At 32.9% G+C, this 24,048-nt stretch overlaps 2 protein-coding genes across 2 annotated transcripts; one reads left to right on the top strand and one right to left on the bottom strand.

Moving 5' to 3' along the window:
• The first annotated feature begins 3,996 nt into the window (after positions 1-3,996).
• LOC137823014 (uncharacterized) lies at positions 3,997-10,133 on the top strand. The gene is made up of 3 exons (XM_068628084.1): positions 3,997-4,189; positions 4,679-6,305; positions 9,784-10,133. Exons 2-3 carry the CDS (start codon positions 4,762-4,764, stop codon positions 9,962-9,964), a joined length of 1,725 nt encoding a protein of 574 aa, XP_068484185.1. The 5' UTR covers positions 3,997-4,189; positions 4,679-4,761; the 3' UTR covers positions 9,965-10,133.
• Positions 10,134-14,359: 4,226 nt separating this feature from the next.
• On the bottom strand, positions 14,360-23,847 carry LOC137822806 (mitochondrial carrier protein MTM1). The gene is made up of 10 exons (XM_068627805.1): positions 23,226-23,847; positions 22,748-22,837; positions 22,419-22,547; positions 22,224-22,283; positions 21,951-22,121; positions 20,862-20,964; positions 15,788-15,879; positions 15,551-15,703; positions 15,000-15,058; positions 14,360-14,670 (listed from the first exon to the last, which is right to left on the bottom strand). Exons 1-10 carry the CDS (start codon positions 23,418-23,420, stop codon positions 14,535-14,537), a joined length of 1,188 nt encoding a protein of 395 aa, XP_068483906.1. The 5' UTR covers positions 23,421-23,847; the 3' UTR covers positions 14,360-14,534.
• Between the last annotated feature and the right edge of the window lie 201 nt (positions 23,848-24,048).

Raw genomic sequence — 24,048 nt, 5'->3', positions numbered from 1 at the left:
CATCCAGAAAAGGGAGAATGAACCCCTCAAAGAACACCTCAATCGCTTTTGTGACACCATAGTGCATATCCAAGAACCTAACAAAGAGATGTCATGGATGATTTCGTCAAAGGACTCCAAGAGAATCCTTTTGGTAAATCTAGATTCGCAATTGTGCTGAAAACATGGCAAAAGTTTGAGCAAGAGCATCACCCGACATTGAAGTTGAAGAAGTGATAAGGAAGAAAAAGGTTGAAGAAAAGTGAAATAAAATGTTAATAAAAGTTAGAGAACCCTAAGAATAATGGAGGTTAACGAGAGACGAGACAATCCTGGTTAGAAAACTCGTAGAAAGATTATATTCCCCCTAAATCCTCAAGAGGAAAAGTCGCATATGTCCTTCACTATATGTACCTAGGAGAGAGGTGTTGGCGGGCACCGATGTAAGCAGGAGGCATCGATACCCACAATCGATCGAATGGATCCTTAACCCAAATTGAGAGGAATAATGTGAATTTCATCAGACTCATGGTCATAGTACAAAGGCTTGTTATGATATGGTCGACTAGTTGACAAGATTGGAAAATGAAGGTCACTTACGTTGGTACTAGGATATGCCTACAAGAAGAACATGATCCTCTAGAGGAGTGGATACATCGACAACCTATTGATTATCTAGCGATGAACATGATAAGGGCATCTTGGGTGATTTTAACTCTATCTCAGAAGGACTTGCATGAGGAGGGGTGACCAGTTCTAGAAGGAAACATTATGCCTAAGCCATTTTGTCTTTGAAAGTAAAAACCACATTTTTGCCTCCTACAATCTCTTCCAAGGATGATCTAAAAGATGTAGCACCACATGAGAATGATACTGTAGTCATACCAGTAGTGAAGATGGGACAAAACATACACATGATTCTAGTGGACCATGGAAGCTCAACCGGTATCATGTTTTGGATACATTTGTGGAGTTACAAGTCTTGAAAGATCAACTTAGGTCATTCAAAGGAGTGTTGGTCGATTTTTCAGGGGAGCAAGTGGAAGTATGAGGATTTGTAGATCTTCGAACGACCTTTACTAATGGAGAGTAAACAAGCATTTTCATGATCACATACATCATAGTAAAATCTCTTTCTTTTTGTAACCTTCTACTTAGGCGACCCTCTTTGAACAAATTATAGGTGGTCGTGTCGTTAGTACATCTTAAGGTCAATCTCCTCATGTTGGAAGGAAAGATCACGATCTCGGTGGTAGATCAAAGGACAACTCAAAAGTGTTATGAGAATAGTTTGCTCATATGCCGAATTGCTTATTCGATTTCTCACTCATTTGATATCAATAACTTGGATCTTGACCCTCAGACCATCCATGATGATCGAGTATTACAACCAGTAGAAGATTTAAGGGAGATAGATGTTAGGAAGGGACGAAAGATAAATATCGATCAAGTATTGCCCGAGAAAGTGAAGAGCAAATTAATAAAGTTGATAAAAGCAAACTTGCATGTCTTTGCCTGGACACCTCCGAGATGTTAGGGATAAACCCTAACTTTCTTTGCCATCATCTAACCATCAACTTGGAAGTAAAGCCAGTTATCCAGAGAAGAAAAAGTTTGAAGAAAAAAAGACAAGCGATAAAAGAATGTTATCAGTCAACCACATCCAAAAATGTTTTGAATTCGAAAAGGCAGAAAAACATGTTGGAGGCCCACACTATGTTGAAATGAGTACATAAGATGTGGAAGGCTCAAGTATTAGAATGGAGTTAGGTCGAGATGACATTCATAATAATTATTATCTCTTTCTCAAACAAATCAAAGGACAACCTAAGATCGAGCTTTACGAAAACAGTGTCATAGAAAAAGCAGAACTTATCTTTATGATCATTAGCCTCATTTTTACATATCGACTCATCCATTTCATAAACTTGGAGAATTATATACTTTTTTATAGTCTTACTAATTTCTTGGAGGTTTCAAAATGCTTTTATCTTTTTCAAGTATGTGTAACCTGAAGTTTCCATCCACATCTCCATTTTAGCACAAGTATAGGAAGCATCATAAGTTGTCATTTGGGTGACAAGCAAGAGCAAGATTCAACTACAAAATGGATAAACTAAAAAAATGTTAAATGTGAAAAAACTAAACATTAAACCCATAAAAAACTAAATATTAAACCCATAAAACACTAAATGCTAGACCAAGAAACACTAAACACCAAACCTAGAATGATGAACACTTATAAGTTGAATCCAACAAATGAAATATTACTAGATAAAAGAAGTAAAAGTAACACACACATTTGAGCTAAGACTTACCTAAGAAAGAAGAGGCAAAAATCACAAGATAACTCTAAAAGTTTTGAAGAAGTTCTCGTTGTCGCAAAGGATAAATGGAGAAATGAAGAACTTTTTGTTTTTCAACTTTGCTTTGAATGACCAAATGATGCAAAGAATAAAAGGGGAGTGATGCAATCGATTGAAATTTGTAAACATTAAGAAGGCGAGCAAGTAAAATGTAGTCATGTGGAAGGGACATAATGAGACATGATCCTTAAAGTACAGACTCTTGAGCCGAAACCACGCTTATGGAACTTATGAATATTCTAAATGGTTGTTTAGCCTTTTTGCATAATTGACTCAAGACTGGAGGTTGTGTACCGTCATGACAACTCTCCACCCATGGATCGAAGTGGTCACAGACGGGTTAAAAGACTCGTAAGATTGACATAAAACTAATTAGTTAAAATTATGTCCAAAATTAACCTGATCACCCCAAGACCGACCTTGTGGGAACCCCATAGGACATCAGAGTCTATTAGCAAAAGTTTTACTTAACCAATACAAGACTAGATATATGTTTTGCAATCCAGTTTCTCATTTAGTTTTTGTAGTCTAAACCCAAACTACCTGATCAAGTTGTTCCCATAAAATCCACAAATTAATTTATTACATGACATTTAGTAAAATTTGTATTTAACTTTTTAAAATAATAGTAATAAAAAAACTAATTACTGTGAGTCCTTTACATTAGATTTTACTAACTTTTACGTTTTTAAGACTCTTAAATGTACTTTCAACTTTTATTTAATTTTATTTGGTGTATCATTATAAGAACATATTGTAATCGAAATAAAATATTTGGGTGGTTAGGAGTCAATCTATATAGCATTATAGATTACTATAAATTTTTTATATTACTTGAGACCTTTTTTTGTACATAATTTTTAGAATTTTAAAAAGTTCATACAATTTTTTAATAGAAAATTTATAAAAAAATATTACAAAAATTTAAATTATTTATAGTGATATAATAATTATTTATGGAAAGAGATTTTTATTGTTGTTGTGCTTATTAATGTTCTTGGCATGTAAACATGGTTTCCTATGAAAAATTATATTGATATTTTTTTATTGGTTTAAATATGTTTTTCATTTATGTCAATATGAAAATTAAGGAACTAAACTCAATTTTTGTATTTTTTATACATAAAATACATTTTATTATATGAAAATATTTAAAAATACATTATAATTAAAATAGAAATTGATATTTTTTAAATATTTTAAATATTTTTTATATAAAACTTTATTTTATATAAAAAATAAAGTTAAAAATTTTAGTCCATAAATTTCATGCACAATAACTCATTTTTGACCAGAACACTATAATATACTTCATGCTGAAGGTCGAGATGATACTTGAGAAAAAGTTAATATCATTTACTTTAAACACCTATTTCAATAATTTTCATATTAAAAAAACTTAAAAAATCTAAAGTTATGATTAAAAACGAAAAAATAATTTTGTATAATAATACATTGAAGAAAAATATATTTAATTTTTTTATTAAAATTAGTTATTAACTTGAAAAAATATTTTTGTGTTGATAACATTTGATAATAAAAAACAATAATTAAAAAATTTAAAATAAATTGGGCCGACGGCTTTAGAAGAACCTGCAACTCAACCTAATTACAATCCTGCCTACTGGGCCTGAGACCCTATGAGTTGCTACACGTCACGTTTTCGGTTACCGCGCGAAGTTTCAGTTTCGTTATTCTCACAAACGTTTCTTGTTCTTAATACCCAGTTTGTATGCATTCACACGCTATGGCAAAAGAATCCCCTCAAACTCTAACTCTATTCATTCTAGTAACACACTCAGTCCCCAAATTTCCCAGCTTTATCTCACTAAGCACGCTTTAATGTAAGTTCACTTCAGTTTTTCTAATTTACTTTTTTAATATAATTTTTTTCTATTTTCCTTTTGGTAAATGAAAGTTGAACCCAGGATGTAAGTCACTGTTTTTTTGTTAAGGTAGCTTACGTTCATATAGTTTACTATAATACGTGAAGAAAATAGTGGTATTTGCTTTGGTTCATGTTTGTCCACTCGTTTACTATTGTTACGCGATGCTAGCATGACCATGAGATGAGTACTATTTAAGGAAAAACAAAAAAAGAACAACAACAGAATGAATTGGATTGGAACCCACTTTTTTAAAGGCAAACTATGGTTTAACTAGAGAGTAAGAAACACTGTGAGTTGCTGTTTGTTCTTGTGTTTTTGATAGCGCGCTTTGTAGGTCTTAAAAGTTGCATTTTGTCTCTCTTTCTGAGCTAACTATAAGAGGGTTTTTCAATTTCTAATTATTTTTTATTTGGGTTTTTGTCATATTAAAAATTACGAGCGCAGCGTTTCTGAGACAGGAATGTAGTTCTTCTTCAACGAAAATATTGCATTACAAAGCCCTTTTGGTGGAGTTAGTTAAAAAGAAAATGAAAGAAGATAAAGAAATGTCAAACCTCAATGTTGTTAGCAATAATATGTCAGAAAGTTGTAGGTGTAATGAATTGGAAGAGAGAAGCAAGAAAGTTGAAATGAGGTGTGCCGAGTTAGAATTTAAGCTTCAAAAGAAAGATGAGCAATGTGAAGCACTTGAGGCTAAACTCAGGGCATTTGAAGGTGAGGTGGAGGTTTTGAGGGTGTTTAGTGAAGGACGTAAGCAGAAAAAAGTTTTCAATGTAAAAGAGGGAGAGGTGGACACAGTTATTGATTTGACAGATGATAATGAGGTTGACCAACTAATGATTGAAAACAGTGTTTTGGAATGTGAGAAGAAAAGGTTTGAGAGTGAGGTTGAGGTCTGGAAAGACAGGTACTGGAAACTGGAATCATGGGCCTCACAGTTGAAGCTGGAAAGTGGCAGTTATTACCATGAAGAAAATGGAAAGGAGGAAAGTGATGCGATTAGGACTGGTGGTAGTTCGCATCTAGAACCAATTATAGATTCTAAAATGCTATGTGCTGAGAGAGTTAAAAGGCAATTGACATTTGAGACTGGAGAGAGCCCCGGCAAAAAGATGGCGCTATCTACACCCTCGGTTGCAAAATCTTCTTCTGTTTTTGCAATTGATATCGTTGACAGTGATGATGAACCCAATATTGCCCAACACCATGTGCTACATAGTGAGGGCAGCAGAAATACTTTTGTTTCTTCGTGTTTTACTGCAGAAAATGAGAAGATGTCTAGCAGTTATGTCCAAAACAACGAGGAAGATAGGAATTCAGGTGAAGATTTACCTTTTGTGGTAACACTTAAGAGGAAACGAAATTGTAATGTTGTCACAAGTGAGTCAGAAAGTGATGATGATGATGTGCCGAATTGTAAATTTAAGAGGATGCATATTCAGGAAGTAAGACCTGATAAAGTCAGATGTGACACAAATAACTTAGTGCCTGCTTCTACGTCAGCAGACTACAAGGTTATCGGCTCTGTAACACCCAGGCAGCGAATAATGCCACTGAGGAAATTGGCTAAAAAAAATGAAGGTAGAACAGCTTATACATCTGGTAAGGCCAAACATCAGCAAAGTAATCCGACAAATGATACTAATGGTGATGATGAGTCACAAGAGGATTTGTCTGATTGTGAAGATGAAGACTTGAGTGATTTTATTGTTGACGATTTTGATGAGTTGTCTTGTGATGATACATCGGGCAAATCACAAGATGCATCTAATGGGGATGTGAACTCTGATTCCAGTAACTCACAAGATGTACCAGATAATCACATGGATGATGCAAGAGATGTATCTGATGAGGACGTAGACTTCAGTAAGATAATATCGCAAATTCAGAGGAGGAAAGATGACATGGAGTGGGAATTTGAGGCTGATATGCTTGCAGCTTTTGGGAAAGATTCTGAATTGTGTATGAAGGCTGTGTGTGCTCTCTATCAACAGCAAACTCTCGAGGAACAGATGAGCAAGGGAACATTTTATACCAACCAGCGAGGATTCAGCAAGTTTGATGCACACAGGTAGAGGCACAAATAATAACTTTGACAATGTATAATGTTGGCTATGCTGCACATATTTAACCTGGTATGATTTCTAAAGGTTCATCATTTTTCTATGCATGCCGGAGACATCTACAACATAAATATTTTGTTTGTTTTAGAGTAGAAGTTGCACATTGTCAATTTTTCGTGTGTGGGATGGGATGGGGTGAATTGATGCAGGATCTTAGCTCTCTAAATTGGAACTCTGTTTTGGAGGGAATTGGCGCTTAAGATGAGATCCTCTATAACAAGAGATTCACATAATCCAAATAACCCGAATAATCGCCAACCAGTCCAAGTTTATAATTCTCCTCATGTCTAAAGAGTGGACGTCACAATTTTAAATACTCTAGTCAGAGATTAACATTAGATCGTCATTGGAGATTTTCTGTGTCCAAGAAGACAACTAAAAACTATTTTTTTAAATATAAAAAGCGGATTTAAACCTAACTCATCATCACAAAACTGTCTTAATTAGGTGAGGTTTTTCCTTTACTTATATATTATAATTTGACCTTATCTATAGTTGATGTGTGATCTTCAACACATTTCTTTACGTTGAGGATACCGAACCTTGATATAGAAGGGGTCCTAATTGTGAGGACATGATAAATCTCGACTAAGATAGATTTTGAATGACTCACCATATTAAGAACTAGGTTTAAACTTAACTAGTCTTCACAAAACCGGCTTATAATTTGGTCTTATCTCTAGTTAATTTGAAAACTCCAACAGTAGAGAGTTTTAGAATTTAAGTTTAAAATTAATTTAGTTCCATCTTAGTTGGAAATGTTTTGTTTTGAAAATTGCATTTACACACCAAAAACTAAGAACTTGCAACAACCGCAGGCTAATTCAAATGTGACAAAAACTTAGTTATTTTAGGGTGATGTTGTTACTTCAAAAGTAACTGTTGGTGATGTTGAGAGCTGCAAATAAAAAATACTCTCAGAGGTTTGTTTACATTAAAATGTAACACATCTCAATTTGTATGAGAGTAATATTTCTAAAGAGGATATGTTTGGTGTAATTTTAGAATCTTTCAAAAGAGGAGGTTGAAGTTTACCCTTTAATGATTTCCGCATCATAACAGGGTTATGCCATTTCTTTGAATTGATCTGATGGCAACTGATATTAAAGATAGTATTATAACCTAAGGAAAAAATTTCCTTTAGAAGAGAGAAAGTTGCTTCATGAACACATGATATGTAGTAAAAGAGAGTACAATCAAAAGCTTTGCCCTCCCCTCAGCTTTGCAATCTCATCTCATAGACAAATAATATCTCTTTTGTTCATCTCTTATATTCCGATGTTAAAGACCATTTGCTGGGTTAGTTGGGAAGATGTGTACAAATCTAAAGAGGAGGGAGGATTGGGTTTAAGAGAAATATGAAAGTTAAACCGTGCTCTCCTAGCTAAATGGAGATGACACTGTATCTCTCAAGAGGAGGGAAGGTGGAAGGAGTTATTGGACTCAAAGTATGGGTTGGAGTCTGGAAGCGTCCATACACTAGTCAAACTCCAATCTTGGTGGTGGAAAGATCTCTATAAAGTGTGCAAGGAGGGAAGAGGAAAATGATGGTTTCAAGAAGAACTAAGCTGGAAACTAGGGTGTGGAGACAAAGTAAAGTTCTGGGAGGAGGTGTGGATTGGGAGCTCTGATCTCAAATCCTTGTTTCCTAGACTGTTCTCCCTATCCTTAAACCAGGGGCAAACAGTGGGTGAAGTTGGCGTGTGGATTAATTCGGATTGGAGATGGAGGCTGACATGGAGGCGTGCCAGATTTGAGTGGGAATCATCACTGGAAGCAGACCTCTTTACACTACTATCAAGGGCACTAATGAGAAGGAATGACGTGGATGTGCAGGTGTGGGGGAAGGAAGAACCAGGCCTTTTTTCTGTGAATTCTGCTTATGAGTGCCTTGCCAAACAATCTTGTGGAACCCAATCCGATGTGTTTAATCTTCTTTGGAAGACTAAGGCATTCCCAAATGTGATCGTGATAGCTTGGTGAGTGCTGCTGGATAGAATCCCAACAAGGGTGAGTTTGAGTAGGAGAGGGGTGATGATGGAATCTACGATATGTGCAATGTGTCAGCTTAAGGAGGAGTCTTGTCAACATATCTTCTTGGAGTGTAAATACGCACAATGGGTATGGTCCTTGTGCTTCAAATGGATAGGTATCTCTTCTGTTCAACAGACTGATTTAAATCTGCACTTTATGAGTTTTTATCTGAGCGATGCTAGCAAGAAGCAAAACCTGGTATGGAAAGGTGTTTGGGCATCTGTTATTAGGTGTATCTGGGATCAAAGGAACCTGATTGTATTCAAAAAAGGGCTAGTAGATGCAGAGGAGGTGTTTCAGAAGGCTCAACTCAAATCCTGGCTTTGGATGAAGCACAAGGTGCATTCCTTTACTTATTCTTTCGTAGACTGGATTCTTAATCCAATGCTTTGCATTAGAAGTTATAATTAGGACTCCCAGATGCCAAGAGTTTTAAGACTACGGCCTATATTGGATTTATAGTTGGTTGGAGGTGTTTGTGGGTTTGTCACGGCCTGCAACTGGTGCAAGATGGAAAGGACATATGTGCTTGTATGCAAGGAGTCAAAAGGAATGTTAAGGACATGATGGAGGATTCTGTTTTGATGTGTCTTATAACAGATAGATCAATAGAGGCAGGGTGTATGCTGGTTCAGGGTTCTTTTTGCAGGAAACAAAATGTGTTTTTTATGTGGTGTTTTGGTTGTTGTGAAAATCCCTAAGTGTGTTTGTTGATCAACTAGTGGTCTCATATGTGGTTGGTAGTAGTAGAGGTTGTGGTGGGGATTCAGACATGTTGGGGGATGTAAGTCGAAGTTGTAAACTCCAACCAATCTAAGTGCGAGATGGACCCTGATAAGTAGGAAGTTGGTTTTTGATAAAAGTGAGCTTAAAAGGAGCAAACATGAGCTTAAAAGGAGCAAACAGGGGGAAGCCAAAGTCCAAAAAGGAGCGAATGGAAGATGCTGCATTGAAGTGATTAATTATGTGACAAGTGCTACAATCGTGCCACTGCAAGCTGGGTAGAAGGAATGCCAATGAGGTGATGGAGATAACCAATATTTTGGTGTATTTTGATGGTTTTGTAGCTGCAGTTTGCGGTACTTATAGCATTCCAATACGAGCACAGTGCTAGCTGGAATAGGACGTCTAGCTTATGCAGCAAACATTATCTATCTATTGCTTCTGGGGTGTTTGTTCATCTCTTTATTCTTGGAGATTCTTAATGTGGTTTGATTTATGTAAAAGGGTTGGGATACCCCTTTTGTATCCCTCTTAATTTAATTTAATTCTTTGCTGATAAAAAAAAAGACCATTTGAAAAGTACTTCGAAGGAAAAACTAGCAATTTTAGTTAGTGAGTTCAGAGACTATTTTCTATCAGTTTCTTCCTCATGTTTTCTTGCTTTTACAGAGGCAGCACTTTGGCCGAGTACCTCACTCATGGAGATCCTCGTGGTGGTTTGAAGAAGTCTGTCAAGGAATTGCATGAACATGACCCCAAAGCAGTTGAACTATGCAGAACCTTTGCCATTCGCTACTCAAAGCAGCTATACCAGATTTACATAAACAAAGAGAACCCTTTCTTTCCTTAACTTCCTTCGTTCAGTCTTAGGATCCACATTTATGTCTATACTAGTTGAAACAAACACCAACAATATATATATATATATATATATATATATATATTATTTGTTTCAATTTCTACAAACTATGGTGGCTATATGTGCATGAATATGCTGTCCGGTACTCTTTTAATTGGTTATCATCATATTTTTAGTAATTATCGCAAAGAAAATTGCAATTTTTTTTTCTCTCAACATGAAATCCTAAGTTTGTCTTCTCTGTTCATTTTTAGGAATTAATGGCAATTGTTAGGTACGTGTAGCACATGAATAGAACTGCGAACAACGTGAAACTGCTATCTTATTTCAAGGAAAAAACTGAAAACCAGTTAAACTAGTTTGATTTGTTGTTTAAAATTATGAAAAAAATAGTCCATGCACCCATCATATTTTTTATGTCATTCATTTACGATTATTATAAATGATTAATATATTAGGTTTTATAATAATTATTTTTGAAGTCACATTCTAATTGGTTAATATGGCCAATTTTTTTACATTTACAATACTTAGCAATTAAACTGTGCAGCTATTGTTCAAACTACGGTTCAAAGGGTTTGCTTTTAAGCTAAACAAAACGTATATTAAGTAAATGAGTTGGTTTTGCCAAATTTTGTTAGTAACAATATTGAGCGAAAGAAAAGGAAAACTGAGAATAGTAGGAGACCCCTGAAGGTGCGGGTGCACCCTTCATTCCACGTCTCAGAAGAGGTGCTTTTGTGCCTATGGAAGCCTGCATTGGCATTATAAAAGGGAGTTCATAGGGCCCTTGAATCTCACCACCCGAACATCTTTCTCACACAACCTTTCTTACTTTGCCTTCTCTCTCCTTTCTTTCTCTCTTAAGTTTGAGAGAATAAGAGAAAGGGAGGAGAGAGAGAAAAAAACAATAAAGAAGAAAGACATACATCCAAGGAGAAACATGGCCGTTTCCAGTGCTTCAGTTAGGGTGGCTACCTTCCTTATCCTCATCATTGCAGCTCTCATGACTGTGGCTTCTTCAGAAGTCACTGCTCCAGCTCCTGCTCCAACAAGCGATGGTAATTCTCTCCATTCTGGATTTCATTCTTGTTCCATTGCTTTTTCTATAATATATGTCAATTTTTATATGGGAGAGCATTTATTAGAAGTCAATCTCTTGAACAAATTTCAATACTTTAAAAGATTAGTCTCTAACTCTGAGCTGAGAGATACAAAGTTCATCAAAGAAAAAGAATAGAAATTGATCGTTTTGGATGAATAAAAGCATCATTGAAACTATACAATTAGGAGATTTCAATTATAAAAAATGTTAGCCTTCTTTCATTATCTGATCTGGATTCTGCAGGGTGGCAAAGTAAAAACATTGATTCACAATTGAATATGAATACTATACTGTTTCTTGAAGATTTGCAAAGAGGGGCATAGTTCATATTGCTAACAAATTGTTGTTCATACTTTGCAGGCACCACAATTGACCAAACAATTGCATATGTCCTAATGCTTGTGGCTTTGGTGCTGACCTATATCATGCATTGAGCCACCAAGGGAGTCCTCGTTTATTTATAAATTGATGGATGGTAACATAGCCTTCTCATGCCAAAGAGAGGCATTGGTATCATAAAGACTAGGGAAGGAGAAATTTTAACTGTATTCGGCCATTATTATTGTAATATCTTATGAATTCAATTATATCTCCTAGTTCTCACTACTTCTTTCTACCTATTTATCCCCTTTGTTTTTCTAATACTTAAATAAGGAAACAAGTTAAATAATAATAATTAAAAAATGAAATTCTCTGGGATAACAGAGATAAGAATATGGAAGTAATGTAGGTTAAATGACAGATATTCTGAACTTTGGTATGACATTATGTTCGAAGTTTTACACCTGAACTACCAATATTTTTTAAAACAACACACCAGTTTGGTATTTGAAATCATGAAGTAGAGTTTTCTTTTTCAATTTAATGTTTTTATTATTAATTACAAAAATATCATTTACCTTATAATATCTATTTCACCTATTTTTTATAAATACTTTAAATAAAGTAAATATAGAATTTTTTGTAATTTGTTAAACTGTAATAAACTGAACCTACGAGCTCGAATAGAGTTACCTATGCCTTAAGATTACAAGATTTTGTTTTATATTTATAAAATTTTATGTATTTTTTATAATTTAAAAGGCATTTTCAATGTTTCCTTTTATGTTTTTTATCCTTTATTCTATTTTTAAACTTTAAAAATTATATAAATGAACTAAAAGATCAATTACATAATTATCAAAATTATTTTTGTAATAAATCATAACAAAAATGTAACAAATATTTCATGTTATAATTCTTACAAATTCTAAAAAAATGAATATAATTTGCTCATTAATTTTTAAAACTTTAACATATTTTAACTTTTTTACGTTAAAACATACTGAAGGCAAATTATAGTATACAAATTATTAAGCGTATATTATCATCATATCTTTATCATTTTCCAAAACCATTCCTATTTAATCATTTTTAAATTACGGATTTCAATGTAAAAATTATTTTATATTATTAATGCATCACGGTTAAACATTTCATTGTCACTATGAAACAACTTATTAAAAACGTGATAAAATAATCTATCTTAATTAGATGATGAAATAAATACTAAATTTCTTATTTGCATAATATAAGAGGTTGACAATATATCATGTCAAATCCAAGAAGATGTAAAAAAAAAATTTCATGATGTCTATCATCCTTTTTTACTTTTTTATTTATTTTCTCTCTTCTATTTTAAATTCATTTATCATAATTTGTACTAACATATCATACTAAATAGAAGGTGACGGAGAATATAACATTTCTAATCTAATCAATCAAATTTCTTTCTACTCTAATATCCTTATTATTTATTTATTCTTTGGCTCTATTTGAGTGTTTAGAAGTTTCACTGATTTTACATAAAATATATTATTTTTTCAACTAATTAATCTTTTGATTTGATTTTGGTAATGTTTTATTAGATCTCTAAAAGTCTTTGATGTATTTTCAACTCCATTTGTTATTGTTTAGGATTCAAGCGACTGCTAAGTAAGAGAAATGATTTTGAGTTATAAATAAATTTGATTCTAATTATGGAATGTCTGATGAATACTATTGGTCTTGAAATTGTAAATTTTGTGTCTTGACATGTTAGAGTGATTTTAAATAAGAAAATATCATGAAAAATATTATTAACAAAAATTGTGATAATGAAATTGAAATTTATAGACGTGGAAGAAAATTTGGAAATATGAATAGAATTGATGTAAACTTTTGCAATATTGTTAAGATTGTGTGTGAATATATAACATGTTAAATGATAAATAAATAAGATTAAAATAGTGTGAACTTTGAGAACTTAATAGTGACATGCAATTTATTTTATGCATATTAATCTAAGCGTTTGACAAAAGTCTAAGCATGTTCAAATTTCAAAAAATGTTTAAAATAAATATTGTGATATTATTTATGTTATATGTTAAATGATTTGATAAAATGACATGGTTGTAATGTGATTAGAATGAAGTTTGATCAAAAGATCACACATTTAATGACTTGTGCTTGAAGAAAGTTTTAGAAAAAAAATGTGGAGAAAATCACAATTTGGTCAATTTAACAAGAGAAAAAATTAAGAAGAAAATCACAAATTTATGAATTTAACAAAATTATTTTGGTTTGTATAGTTAATTAAAGTTTGTAGATTAAGTTGGGGTTTAAATTGTATTAAATCTAAGTTTTCATTAAAATTAAGTCTGAGCATGTTTCTACAAAACTATGTTTTCAATAAAATCTTAATATTTAAATGTATTTTTTAAGACAATCACACATGTCATAAATAAAATTGAGTTTTCACAAATAATTTTGCTTACGTTACAAATAATTTCTTTAAAAAAAATGTTGTTCGAATCAAAACATCTAGAACATGATAAGACAATCTCTTTTAACTAAGGTCTACTCATTTCCTATTCGACATTTTTCTAATTTTAAATGCAATATATAAAACAATCACCAATTGATTTATCAATAATCTATATTTGACAAAATAAAATTGAATGCTTTGGTATTCATGGTTAACATGTAAAGAGTTCACATATTATGTTTTATTTATTAGCCAAGTAATTTTTTTTATGCTTGGACTATGTTTCTCTAAACAGTATTATAGTCAATTATGTTCTGGTCTCTTTTTACTCCCATATCACAAAGTATAATTTTTACATTTCATAATAAAAAAATATGCTAAGACTTTGATTTTCACATTTAGAGCTTTTTTTGGGAGGAACAAAAAATTTCAAAATTAATTAATATTTAACTTCATCAAATTTTAGTGAGAATCTCACTTGTTACAAAATTTCCGCTTATCCTAATCAACATATAAAGATTAAAAACACTCAAAAACCTAAGTTTTTCCTATGCCGATCATTTTCCTATTCAATCCTACAAATACAAAAAGTTATTGTTCAGTCATCTCCACAAGTTCGGATCAGAATTTGTTTTTGCAACAAAAAAGTTGGCATAATAAGAAGGATCCAATCATGATGATGTGTTGTAGTGATGATGCAGAACAAACTTTGCAACTTCATAAAATGAAACCACTAATCCAACGGAAGGACCTAATCGACCAACTCGTGGACCAAAACCTGCAAACAATCCTTTCAAGCCTCCATCTCTGAAAATTTGTTTAAATCAAACATATCAGTAATAATTTATATCAACACATTGATCAATTCAAACAATGTTTACTCTGACTGAACTATAATATAACTTATTGTTGTAGGTTAAATAACAAATCAATAACAAGGTCTTTTCTCACTATGGTTGTCAAAGAAGAAAAATCTTTTAGATATTGTACATCTCAAATCAAATATGTGCAGACATGCACCAAAATCAAAGTGAGAGAGTAAAAACTAGGTTGTTAATTAAGGCACTTGTCTTGTCATCCAATTTGTACCATGCAAAGTAAAAATTACAACACTTGAAATCCAAACTATGGCATACCTCCACACCTCCGTTAATGTTTGTCTTGTAGTCATTTTCAATGCCTTGAAAGGATCCTTCTGCAATTTATTTTGAAAATATTACATAAGAATAAGATCAACTTATCAAATATATATGAATTTGTATCATTAATTCAAATAGTTGTTTAAGAAAATAGAGCACAAACGAGGTAAGCAAACCTCCTGTAGTCCCCCACTCCACCCCACAATTTGAACGAAGAAACAGTTAATGACTTAAAAATAAATGAAAATGTCATGAATCACAAATTTCAATGTTTAGTCTTTCAAGGTCACATGAACAATGCTACATTACATCTCTAAAAACCTCTTAATGAAAGATTCATTTAGGCTTAGGTGTGGATACTACACATGCCCACATGCATTATGATAAACTTGACATATTAATAAAATAATGAGGGTAGCAAAATCAAACATTAGACCACTTGGTAATAGAAGCTCTGACAAAATTTAATGAGCAAACAATTCAAATCTTAAACTTTGTGAAGACAAGTGAACAATTTTGTATCTCATTTGTAACAAAAACAAACAAACCTCTATTTGCCTCCGAGTCTTTGCAACATCTAAAGGACATGTAGCTCCAGCTGCTAAAGTTCCTGCAATAAAACCAGCTCCGAAATTTGCGCCAAGAACACTAAACGCATTGGCATCATCATGTCTAACAAAACTAAGAAGTTTTCTTCTAGTCTGCAATGCAAGAGTAATTGCCATTACAAAAAAATATAAAGAAAAACAACTTTACATGTTTAATGATTCATGAAAGAAACTCACCGGTTCAAGCGTTGACCAACAAATGGCAGAGAAGGGTACATCACGGGCAAGTTGAGCTCCCATGCCAGTCCATAAAAGTCGATAACCTTGCACTATATATTATTAAATGAATAGATTCAATGACAATTACATGATTACCTAATAAATCTTTTAGCATTTTACCTTATTAATTTATATTTTATTTGTGCTCAAGAAGGAAAAATATATAATATAATGGGACACTCGAGGTATCCAAACTCTTATTAAAAAAATTACTATATATATAGATACAATAAAATACCTTCCTTATAACTCTCCAACTAGGTAACACAGTTCAACATAATTATTAGATATACAGATCACTCACAGTCTAGAAAAATTGCTTTGTCCCTAATTACTCTTGCAAAGATACAAGATACCCTTCCTCCCCAAGGTGTGTTCTTGTATCCTTACCAACATGAATTGGGTAGGCTTTAACCATATATGTTGTAGGATTGATTCCAAAAAAACCTGTGACAGTTTCCTTACATAAAACCAAAGGTTATTTTAATAGATAAGATTAACAAATGTCTTCACCCAAATAAAGCTTGTTGTTGTGGATCACCATATAAAAATCAAAATAATAACCTGGTATAGCCAAACATGAAACACTCATTATCTTGTATGTAGAAGAACATTTAAATTGTCCATCCATAATATGTCTGTCAGATAGCATATTTATAACCCCGCAATTGATTTTGAATTTATCTTTATTATTGTATCCCTTTAATATAATTTTTTTGACATACAAACCAATCAGAATATACAAAGTTTGCTCTAGATACCTTATTTGTAATTCATGTCCATACTTTCAATTTAGCTAATCCAAAAATTTCCTCATCCACTTTCCATTTTTGAACATAACAGAGTTTCTTTGCTCCATATGCGTTTAATAAGAGTCATCCACATTGTCTTTCAGATATATATTATTACCTTTGCTATTGAGGTCACACAAGCAAAATTGATACAAATGTTGGAAGGTGTTTTTTATGTATAACAAATGTTAATCCCGTCCATTTACAAAGATTCCAATCATGGTTTGATATTTTACATTAAAAAATAAATTCTCAATTGATTCCTCCACATGTACACATAAAACACATAATTCACTGGTTAATTGTACCCCTCTATGTCCGAGATTGTCTTTTGTTGACACACTATTCACTCTCATATTCCAAGCAAAGTGTAACAAACTTGGGATTGCCTTTATTTTCCAAATTAGGCTGAAGAAAGTATTATCCTCCCATCATAATTTCGCTATAGACATTAATAAGTTGATCTAATAGTATATGTTCCAAATTCATCTTCATTCCACACCCATATGTCTTTCTCTTGTCTTTTTTATTCTTTTTGTGATAATTCTCTCATAAGAGTATCAACCTGAGATAATTCTCATTGAAACCATTCATGTCTCCACACCATTTTTCATTCCAATTTACTGTTGATCCATACTCCTATATTCGACACCTTAGCTAACTTATTACAAGAGTTTTTATATAACCTAGCAAAATTTATCCTTAAGAGGGATATTCTCATTCTACCTATCTTCCCAAAATTTGAATTTAGTTCCCTTTCCTATTTGCCATTATATACTTTTATTAAACCACCTAAGTTGATTTCATAATTCAATTATTTTCTTTAGATCCTTCCACCACACCGACTCATTCTTACCTTCAGATTCCTTATGCAACATCCTCCAATACCTATATTTAGATACTAGTATTTCTTTCCATACTCCATTATCTTCATTTGCTAGTCTCCATTTTCACTTGGCCACAAGTGCATAATTAAACACTAGTATACCCTTTAAGCTTAACCCTTCTAATACTTTCGACCTACATATTCTCTCATATTTCACCCAAGCTATTTTCTTTTCTTTTGAACCCCATCCTCGAAGAAATCGTCTTTGTATCTTTCTAGTCTCATTGAAGATTTTTTTTTATCTCAATAAAAGAAAATACAAAAAATAAGGGTAGAGCATAAATGAAAGATTTAACTAGACACACTATTCTAGCAAAACACAACTACCTCCCTTTCCATTGAGAAAGTCTCTTTCTAATTTTAAGAATTATATCGTCTTACATCATCTCTTTTCTTGGATTTACCCCAATAGGTATCCCCAAATATATGAGTGACAACATCATGAATGAACAGGTTAATATGGTATCATACATGTCCAATTGGTTAGTTTGAACCCTTATTCCTTCTAGCTTAGTCTTCCAGAAGTTTATTTTCAGAACTAATGGCACTTCAAAACATCGTAATATACTTTTGAGTGATAAAACATTTTGTATTTGGTTTTGACATATAAAAAGAGTGTCATTTACAAATTACATCATATTTATTCCTATTTCATTTTTACCCACCTAACTCCTTCTTGCATTATTAAATTTGTGACTTGTTTCACTATGCCTGCTAGTCCCTCTACTACAATCAGAAAGAAAAACGATGTTAGGGGTTCTCCTTGTCTAAGTTGTATAGAAAGAGAAAATTTCTATGTTGGGCTACCATTGACCAAAATGGTTATTATCGTTGATACAAGACATCATTTTATCCATCTAATCCATTGATCACAAAAGCATAATCTTTCCATCATATAATAAAAAAAAAACTCATCTTCTTACCTAATAGTAAGCTTTTTTAAATCCACCTTCATGATCAAGCAACTTTTCTTCCTACATTTGACATCATCTATGGTTTCATGCATGTGGAATATGTCAAGTGCAATGAAGTTGCTTCAATATTCATAGCAGAAGCGAGAACGGAGCTGCGGATGAATGACACATTGTTTAGAAAGTTTCTTCCTATCAAGAATGTTGACTAAATTTTATCTATGACTTTGATATGAGAACTTTCTTCAACCTATTTACCAACACTTCAAAAATAATTTTATAAATACAACCTATCAAATAAATGGACTATATTCCTCCAATTGTTGTGGGTTATTTACTTTGAGAATAATAGAGATGAATGACGTGTTACAATCCTAGACCATTTACCATGACAGTGGAATTCATGTAATGCTCTCATAAAGTCCTCTTTAAGTATATCTTAGTAACTTCTACTAGATCTTTCTCATTTACTCCCCTTATATTTTTTTTATCAACAATAAAAATATATATAAAAAGGAAACACGGTGTCTCAACCTTTATTAAAAAAACATAAAAAACAAATAGGTTATATACAAACCAATCAACATTTACAAGCTAAACAACAAAGAATTTTAAATTGCTATAACAAGAGCAAGACCAAAAAACCTGTAAAACTCCCTAGACCCCGTGTAACATGCAAACTGCACCTGATCCATAGCCTACTCTTGTTGTGTAACTGCAAGCACTGATGCAACACAAGCTTGGCTTCACTCGAACGCTCATACGGTGCCTTTCATCCAAAAGATGTCCAGAACTACAAAAATTCTCTTGTGGTCAGCACCCTTTCTAAGAGGAGAGACCATATTTTTCGCTGCTACAACTTATGGCACATACCAGTAGCACATCAAACCATAGTACAACACTAAAAATCAGAGAAACAACTCAAAAAAAAGACCCTGTAAAGCACCAGAGCATCTCAACAACCTGCTACATCAAGCCCCCTGCCCCAAGATAAGAACTAAGCGAAAGAAGATACCCCGCAAAACAGAACCGCAACTAACCTCTTCAACCACTCATCACAACCACCTAAAGGGACTTATCAGTGGTGTCATAGTGATCATCCAGCCCCACCTACTAAACTTCACCAACCCCCTCTCTTCTATTTCTTAATACACATAATCGGGCTCATACACCACTCAGAAAAGAAGAAATTAAAGACGTGTATTTTATGTTTTAACCATAGCCAGCATTTAAGTGCGCCATATGGAAGATTTCTTCCTCATCCACTACCCCTGCATGAAAATAATAAGGTTCCTTTGTTCCCAAATACTCCATATCACAACCACCCACATACCCTTCCACACCATATTCTGATTAAAGGGGTCTTGTGGTAAGAAAAATTGCTCAAAATGTCTTTCCAAATCTGCATGGTGAACATACAACATATCAATCCACCTAAAGCAGTGGTCCCACACACACTGAAGATTCATTCACACCTTGACACATAACCCACACCAGTGTAGGCATCTTCACCCCTCTCCTAGTGAGATTAACTCTCGTTGGCATACGGTCTACCATGACCCTCCACGTAGTTGTCAAAATCAAAACACTAGGTGAGGCTTTGATCCTCCACAGATGGCTAAAAATATCATGATGTGGTCCTCTTATATTATTTGTTAGCCACTCGTAAACAAATTTCATAGAGAACTTTGGGACTTTAAAGAATGATAAATAGAACAAAGGAAGTGAAGTGAAAACCGACTTTATAATGCATATTCTACTTGTCAAAGACAAAAATCTCCCCATACAAATATTTAACTTTGTGCTAACTTTACTCACAATAGTTTTCCATAACCTTTTCCTTCTAGGATTCCCTCATACTTTCTTTAACCAATCAATTTAAACAGGTGACGTAAATAATTCTATGGAAAAGTTTTAAATCCAGTTTTCGTGTCCTTTTGGTACTTTTTTTCCAATCAAAAGTCGGGATTTGACCTTGATAATCTACATAACAAAGGTTTTCTTAATGCAAAATTTAATTTACCGAGGTGAAACTCCAATTTGGATGGGAGATAAATCCCAAAAAGTACCTAAAGAATTGCATGCATGTTTTGTCCATAACTCTTTCCTCTAGTTGCGTAACACATATAGAGAAGGATTAGAGCTCTAATACCTATTCCAGAGAACTTAACTTAAACTATCAGCTCGTTAATAAGCTAAATTCAAATACTCAATTAACTTAAACATTATAATGATAAACTCAATAACCACAAAAGTATGTATCATTCCGATAAGGAAATATCAACCAATTTTAAGGGTTGCGATAACTAATGTCCATTTCAATTCATTTATTTCTTGTTGATAAAATTCATAAATTTTAAACACCAAGCAAGCATGATACCTTGAACTTAAATTTATTATGTGTTGAGTAGATGTTGATGTTGCAAGAAAACTTAAGCACTTACAATTATTCTGTGGACTATTTATGCTTTTGACATGCGACATAACACCAAGCAGAGTCTGAAACACTCCAGGAGGCTTTTTATCAATTTGAGTCACTTTAAATGCCTACATCCGAAATTAATAAATGAAAACCTGATAATTCTCCAAAGAAAAACAGTAGAAACCCAAAAGGTTTGTGGAATAGAAAATATAACTTGAAGACAAAATAAATGAAAACGTAATTCTTCTATAAACAATAAGCATAAAAAAGATTAGAGAATCTAAAATAAAAATTGAAACACTATTAAATTTAAAAAATTAAAATATGGAATAAATTAAAGGATGAAACATTTGTTACGATAGAATAATATACAATTCTAGTGTATGTTTGAATTGTTGAAAATATGAAATGTGACATAGTATAGTAGGGAGGAATGCAACATAATACACTGAAATCGAACATGATAAAATAAAGACATGATTATAATATTTAGATATTTTATATAAAATGGAACCAAAATTCCTATTCCATCTTTTGAATAAGAATGAAATGACATTAATCAAAGCAAAAACTTATTCTTATATAAGCTTTACTTTGAAAGGAGTTGTATCAATGTAGATACTTCATTAACAACTTTAACAAATGATGATTAGTAAATAAAAAACAGTTATATATGTATATAAATAACAGTAAATATAAATATTTACTCATTTAAACTAGATTAAATTTATCTTCGAATGTGTTGTTTATTGGGTTAGATATTTGTAGGAACTTGAAAAACTTAGTGCAACAATTTCCTTTGTGCTTTAGGTTGTCGTTTTACCAAAGCAAAAAGAGTGTGATGAATTCTGTTGGAGTCTAGATAGTATAACTATATTTTTTATAAGGGTGGGGCATTCCTTAAATGTTTCATGTTCTTTAATTTATTAATTCTTTACTGATTAAAGAAAGCAAAACAAATCCTAAATTACTTGTTTACCTTCTCAATGCCAAATGAATTCAAAAGAGATGGGCAGTGATTCTGACTTAAACAAGCAAACTTCATGAATATGTAAACTCAAAAAAGCCACAAAATTTCCACATTGGGTGCCAAAATATATCTTATAAATACCTGCATTCGAGTTCTAGCAAGTTCAATAGGATAGCAAGTTGCACAAGCTAGAGAGCGTGCCAATGAACCAGCCACTAATGGTACATAAGGAGCTGTAGTTGGAGCATTTTTAGCTGTGAAATCCTCCAACCAATTGCGTAATATGTCATAGCAAGGAAGGTAAATTCCCACCTGATTTCAGCACACAAAAGTTATGTCAGTCAATTCCTTTGCATTAACATATGAAGTGCAATATTGAGCAATAAATCTCTGTTGATTGACTTGTGAACCTACAGTTGGTACTGCAAGAGCCAGACCAGCATTTGTGCCTCTCCACAGCTTAGCAAATCCCTCCTGCAATACCAAATTGGCATTGATTAATCTGTATCCATATTTGTAAATGTAAATATGTAGTACACATAACTTGAAGCACACATGTTCTCAATACACGCAAATGATGAGTTAAACCCATGAAATAAAAACAGCAACCTGATGTATAATTTTGTGGATGACATCCAATGTTCCTTTGTAGCGAAAACACTCAGGAGGACAGATGGACACTGTTCCCTGGATTCCAGCCCGGTGGCATGATGGAGAACATCTTAAATCAGCAAACATCTAAGAATAACATTGAAAATACAAAGTTAATTGCACAAGTTTATCAATGTAGATTGTTTTTTTTTATTCTGGCAAGTAACTAACTATGTTGGATTTAAAACGAAGCAAAATCATTCAACCAAACAACCTAAAGAAAATGAAACATTGCATTTGTTTGTTTTATAGATAGACCAAACAACAAAATTATGTTTCTTGCGTACCATATTTGGGCCAAAACAAGCCATTCTACTAGTCATATTACTGAGTGGATGAGAATATGCAACCCCTGCTGCTTGTGCTTGCAACCTTGTCTGATACATAGGCAAAACAAATCAGAGTACACCAAAAGATAAATAATTAGAAGTAATGAAGCTTACACATTATTGTATATCAATCATCTAATTAGCACCTATAATTTTTCTTTACCTCTCTTCCTATTATATTACATCATTTATCATACTTATATTTCTCTTTTTCTTTTTCTTGGTGCCCATGAATGATATTCGAACAATTAAATCCGAACACACGAAAAGAAAGAAAAGATAACATAAAGCTAGAAGACACCCAGGAAAAACCACCGAGCATAACATTTTGAAGACTCTCAAAACTACAATTCATTAATCGTTACAAAGAAGAAAGGACAGACAAAGAAACTATGTATAGGAGATTCCGCTTTGTAACAATAAAATTGAAAAGCACCTTGGCAACATCGAGGGGATTGGCAATGATGACTGAAAGGAAGGCGGCGCCTGCGGCGGAGAAAGTTCGTTCTATGATTCCCAGATTTTGAGTATTGGGTGAATTTTGCAACGGAGGAAGAGAAGAACGTTCCCTCGAATTTGTATCCGCATTGTTCATTTCAATTGCAGTTCGCTCGATTTTCTCCGAAGCCATCCACGAATTTTGGATTCACTTTGAATCCTACTGTTCTATTGCTTCTTGTTTTTCTTTATGATTCAACGATAAAATGATGAGTCAAATGGCTATGCATTCTTTTTATTAATAGTAATTGGTGAAATTATGCCCTCCAAAAATAATAAATCAACGTAAAAATATTTAAAAAGGTGTTGAATATGCAGGAGAGAAGAGGAGTGAGAAGCATACATAACATATAAGTGCTTACGTGAAGGGCTTATGCTTGTTGAAAAGATTGGATACGTCTTTTTATAGACAGAATAAACCCTAGAAAATGGTTGTGCTGTGTAAATATTCAAATTGTCTCCACCTTAGGTTTTGGAGTGTTGTGTTGCAGCGCAACTTACCGCAACCGGAAGATTTTAAAACTTTCCACTGCACCAACATGTATAGTAAAGTGTCACTTGAGGTCTGAATTATTTTAGGTCTGTTATATCAGGAAGGAGTTGTTTATTTTGCATTTTGAGAATTGTAAAATTGGAAATATTTATTTCCATATCCATTAGAAAGTAATAAAATATTTCATAAATGTATTTTATTTTTAGAAATTTTATACTTTTATGTTTATATAAATTTTATTTCCATGTTAAGGAATAAAAATATTACA

Source organism: Phaseolus vulgaris, chromosome 9 (genome assembly GCF_000499845.2).
Source record: "Phaseolus vulgaris cultivar G19833 chromosome 9, P. vulgaris v2.0, whole genome shotgun sequence".
NCBI classification, from domain to species: domain Eukaryota; kingdom Viridiplantae; phylum Streptophyta; class Magnoliopsida; order Fabales; family Fabaceae; genus Phaseolus; species Phaseolus vulgaris.
The sequence above is the reverse complement of the archived record's forward strand: the minus strand, read 5'-3'. Positions and strand labels throughout refer to the sequence as shown.

Bases quoted from the DNA above. Each gene is read 5' to 3' on its own strand.
- LOC137822806 (XM_068627805.1), bottom strand. From the start codon at position 23,420: ATGGCTTCGGAGAAAATCGAGCGAACTGCAATTGAAATGAACAATGCG. The intron at 22,122-22,223 runs GTAGGTTCACAA...TGCTGAAATCAG, and splicing joins TGGCTCTTGCAGTACCAACT to GTGGGAATTTACCTTCCTTG. The intron at 15,704-15,787 runs GTGAGTTTCTTT...CTTGCATTGCAG, and splicing joins GTTGGTCAACGCTTGAACCG to ACTAGAAGAAAACTTCTTAG.
- LOC137823014 (XM_068628084.1), top strand. From the start codon at position 4,762: ATGAAAGAAGATAAAGAAATGTCAAACCTCAATGTTGTTAGCAATAAT. The intron at 6,306-9,783 runs GTAGAGGCACAA...TTGCTTTTACAG, and splicing joins AGCAAGTTTGATGCACACAG to AGGCAGCACTTTGGCCGAGT.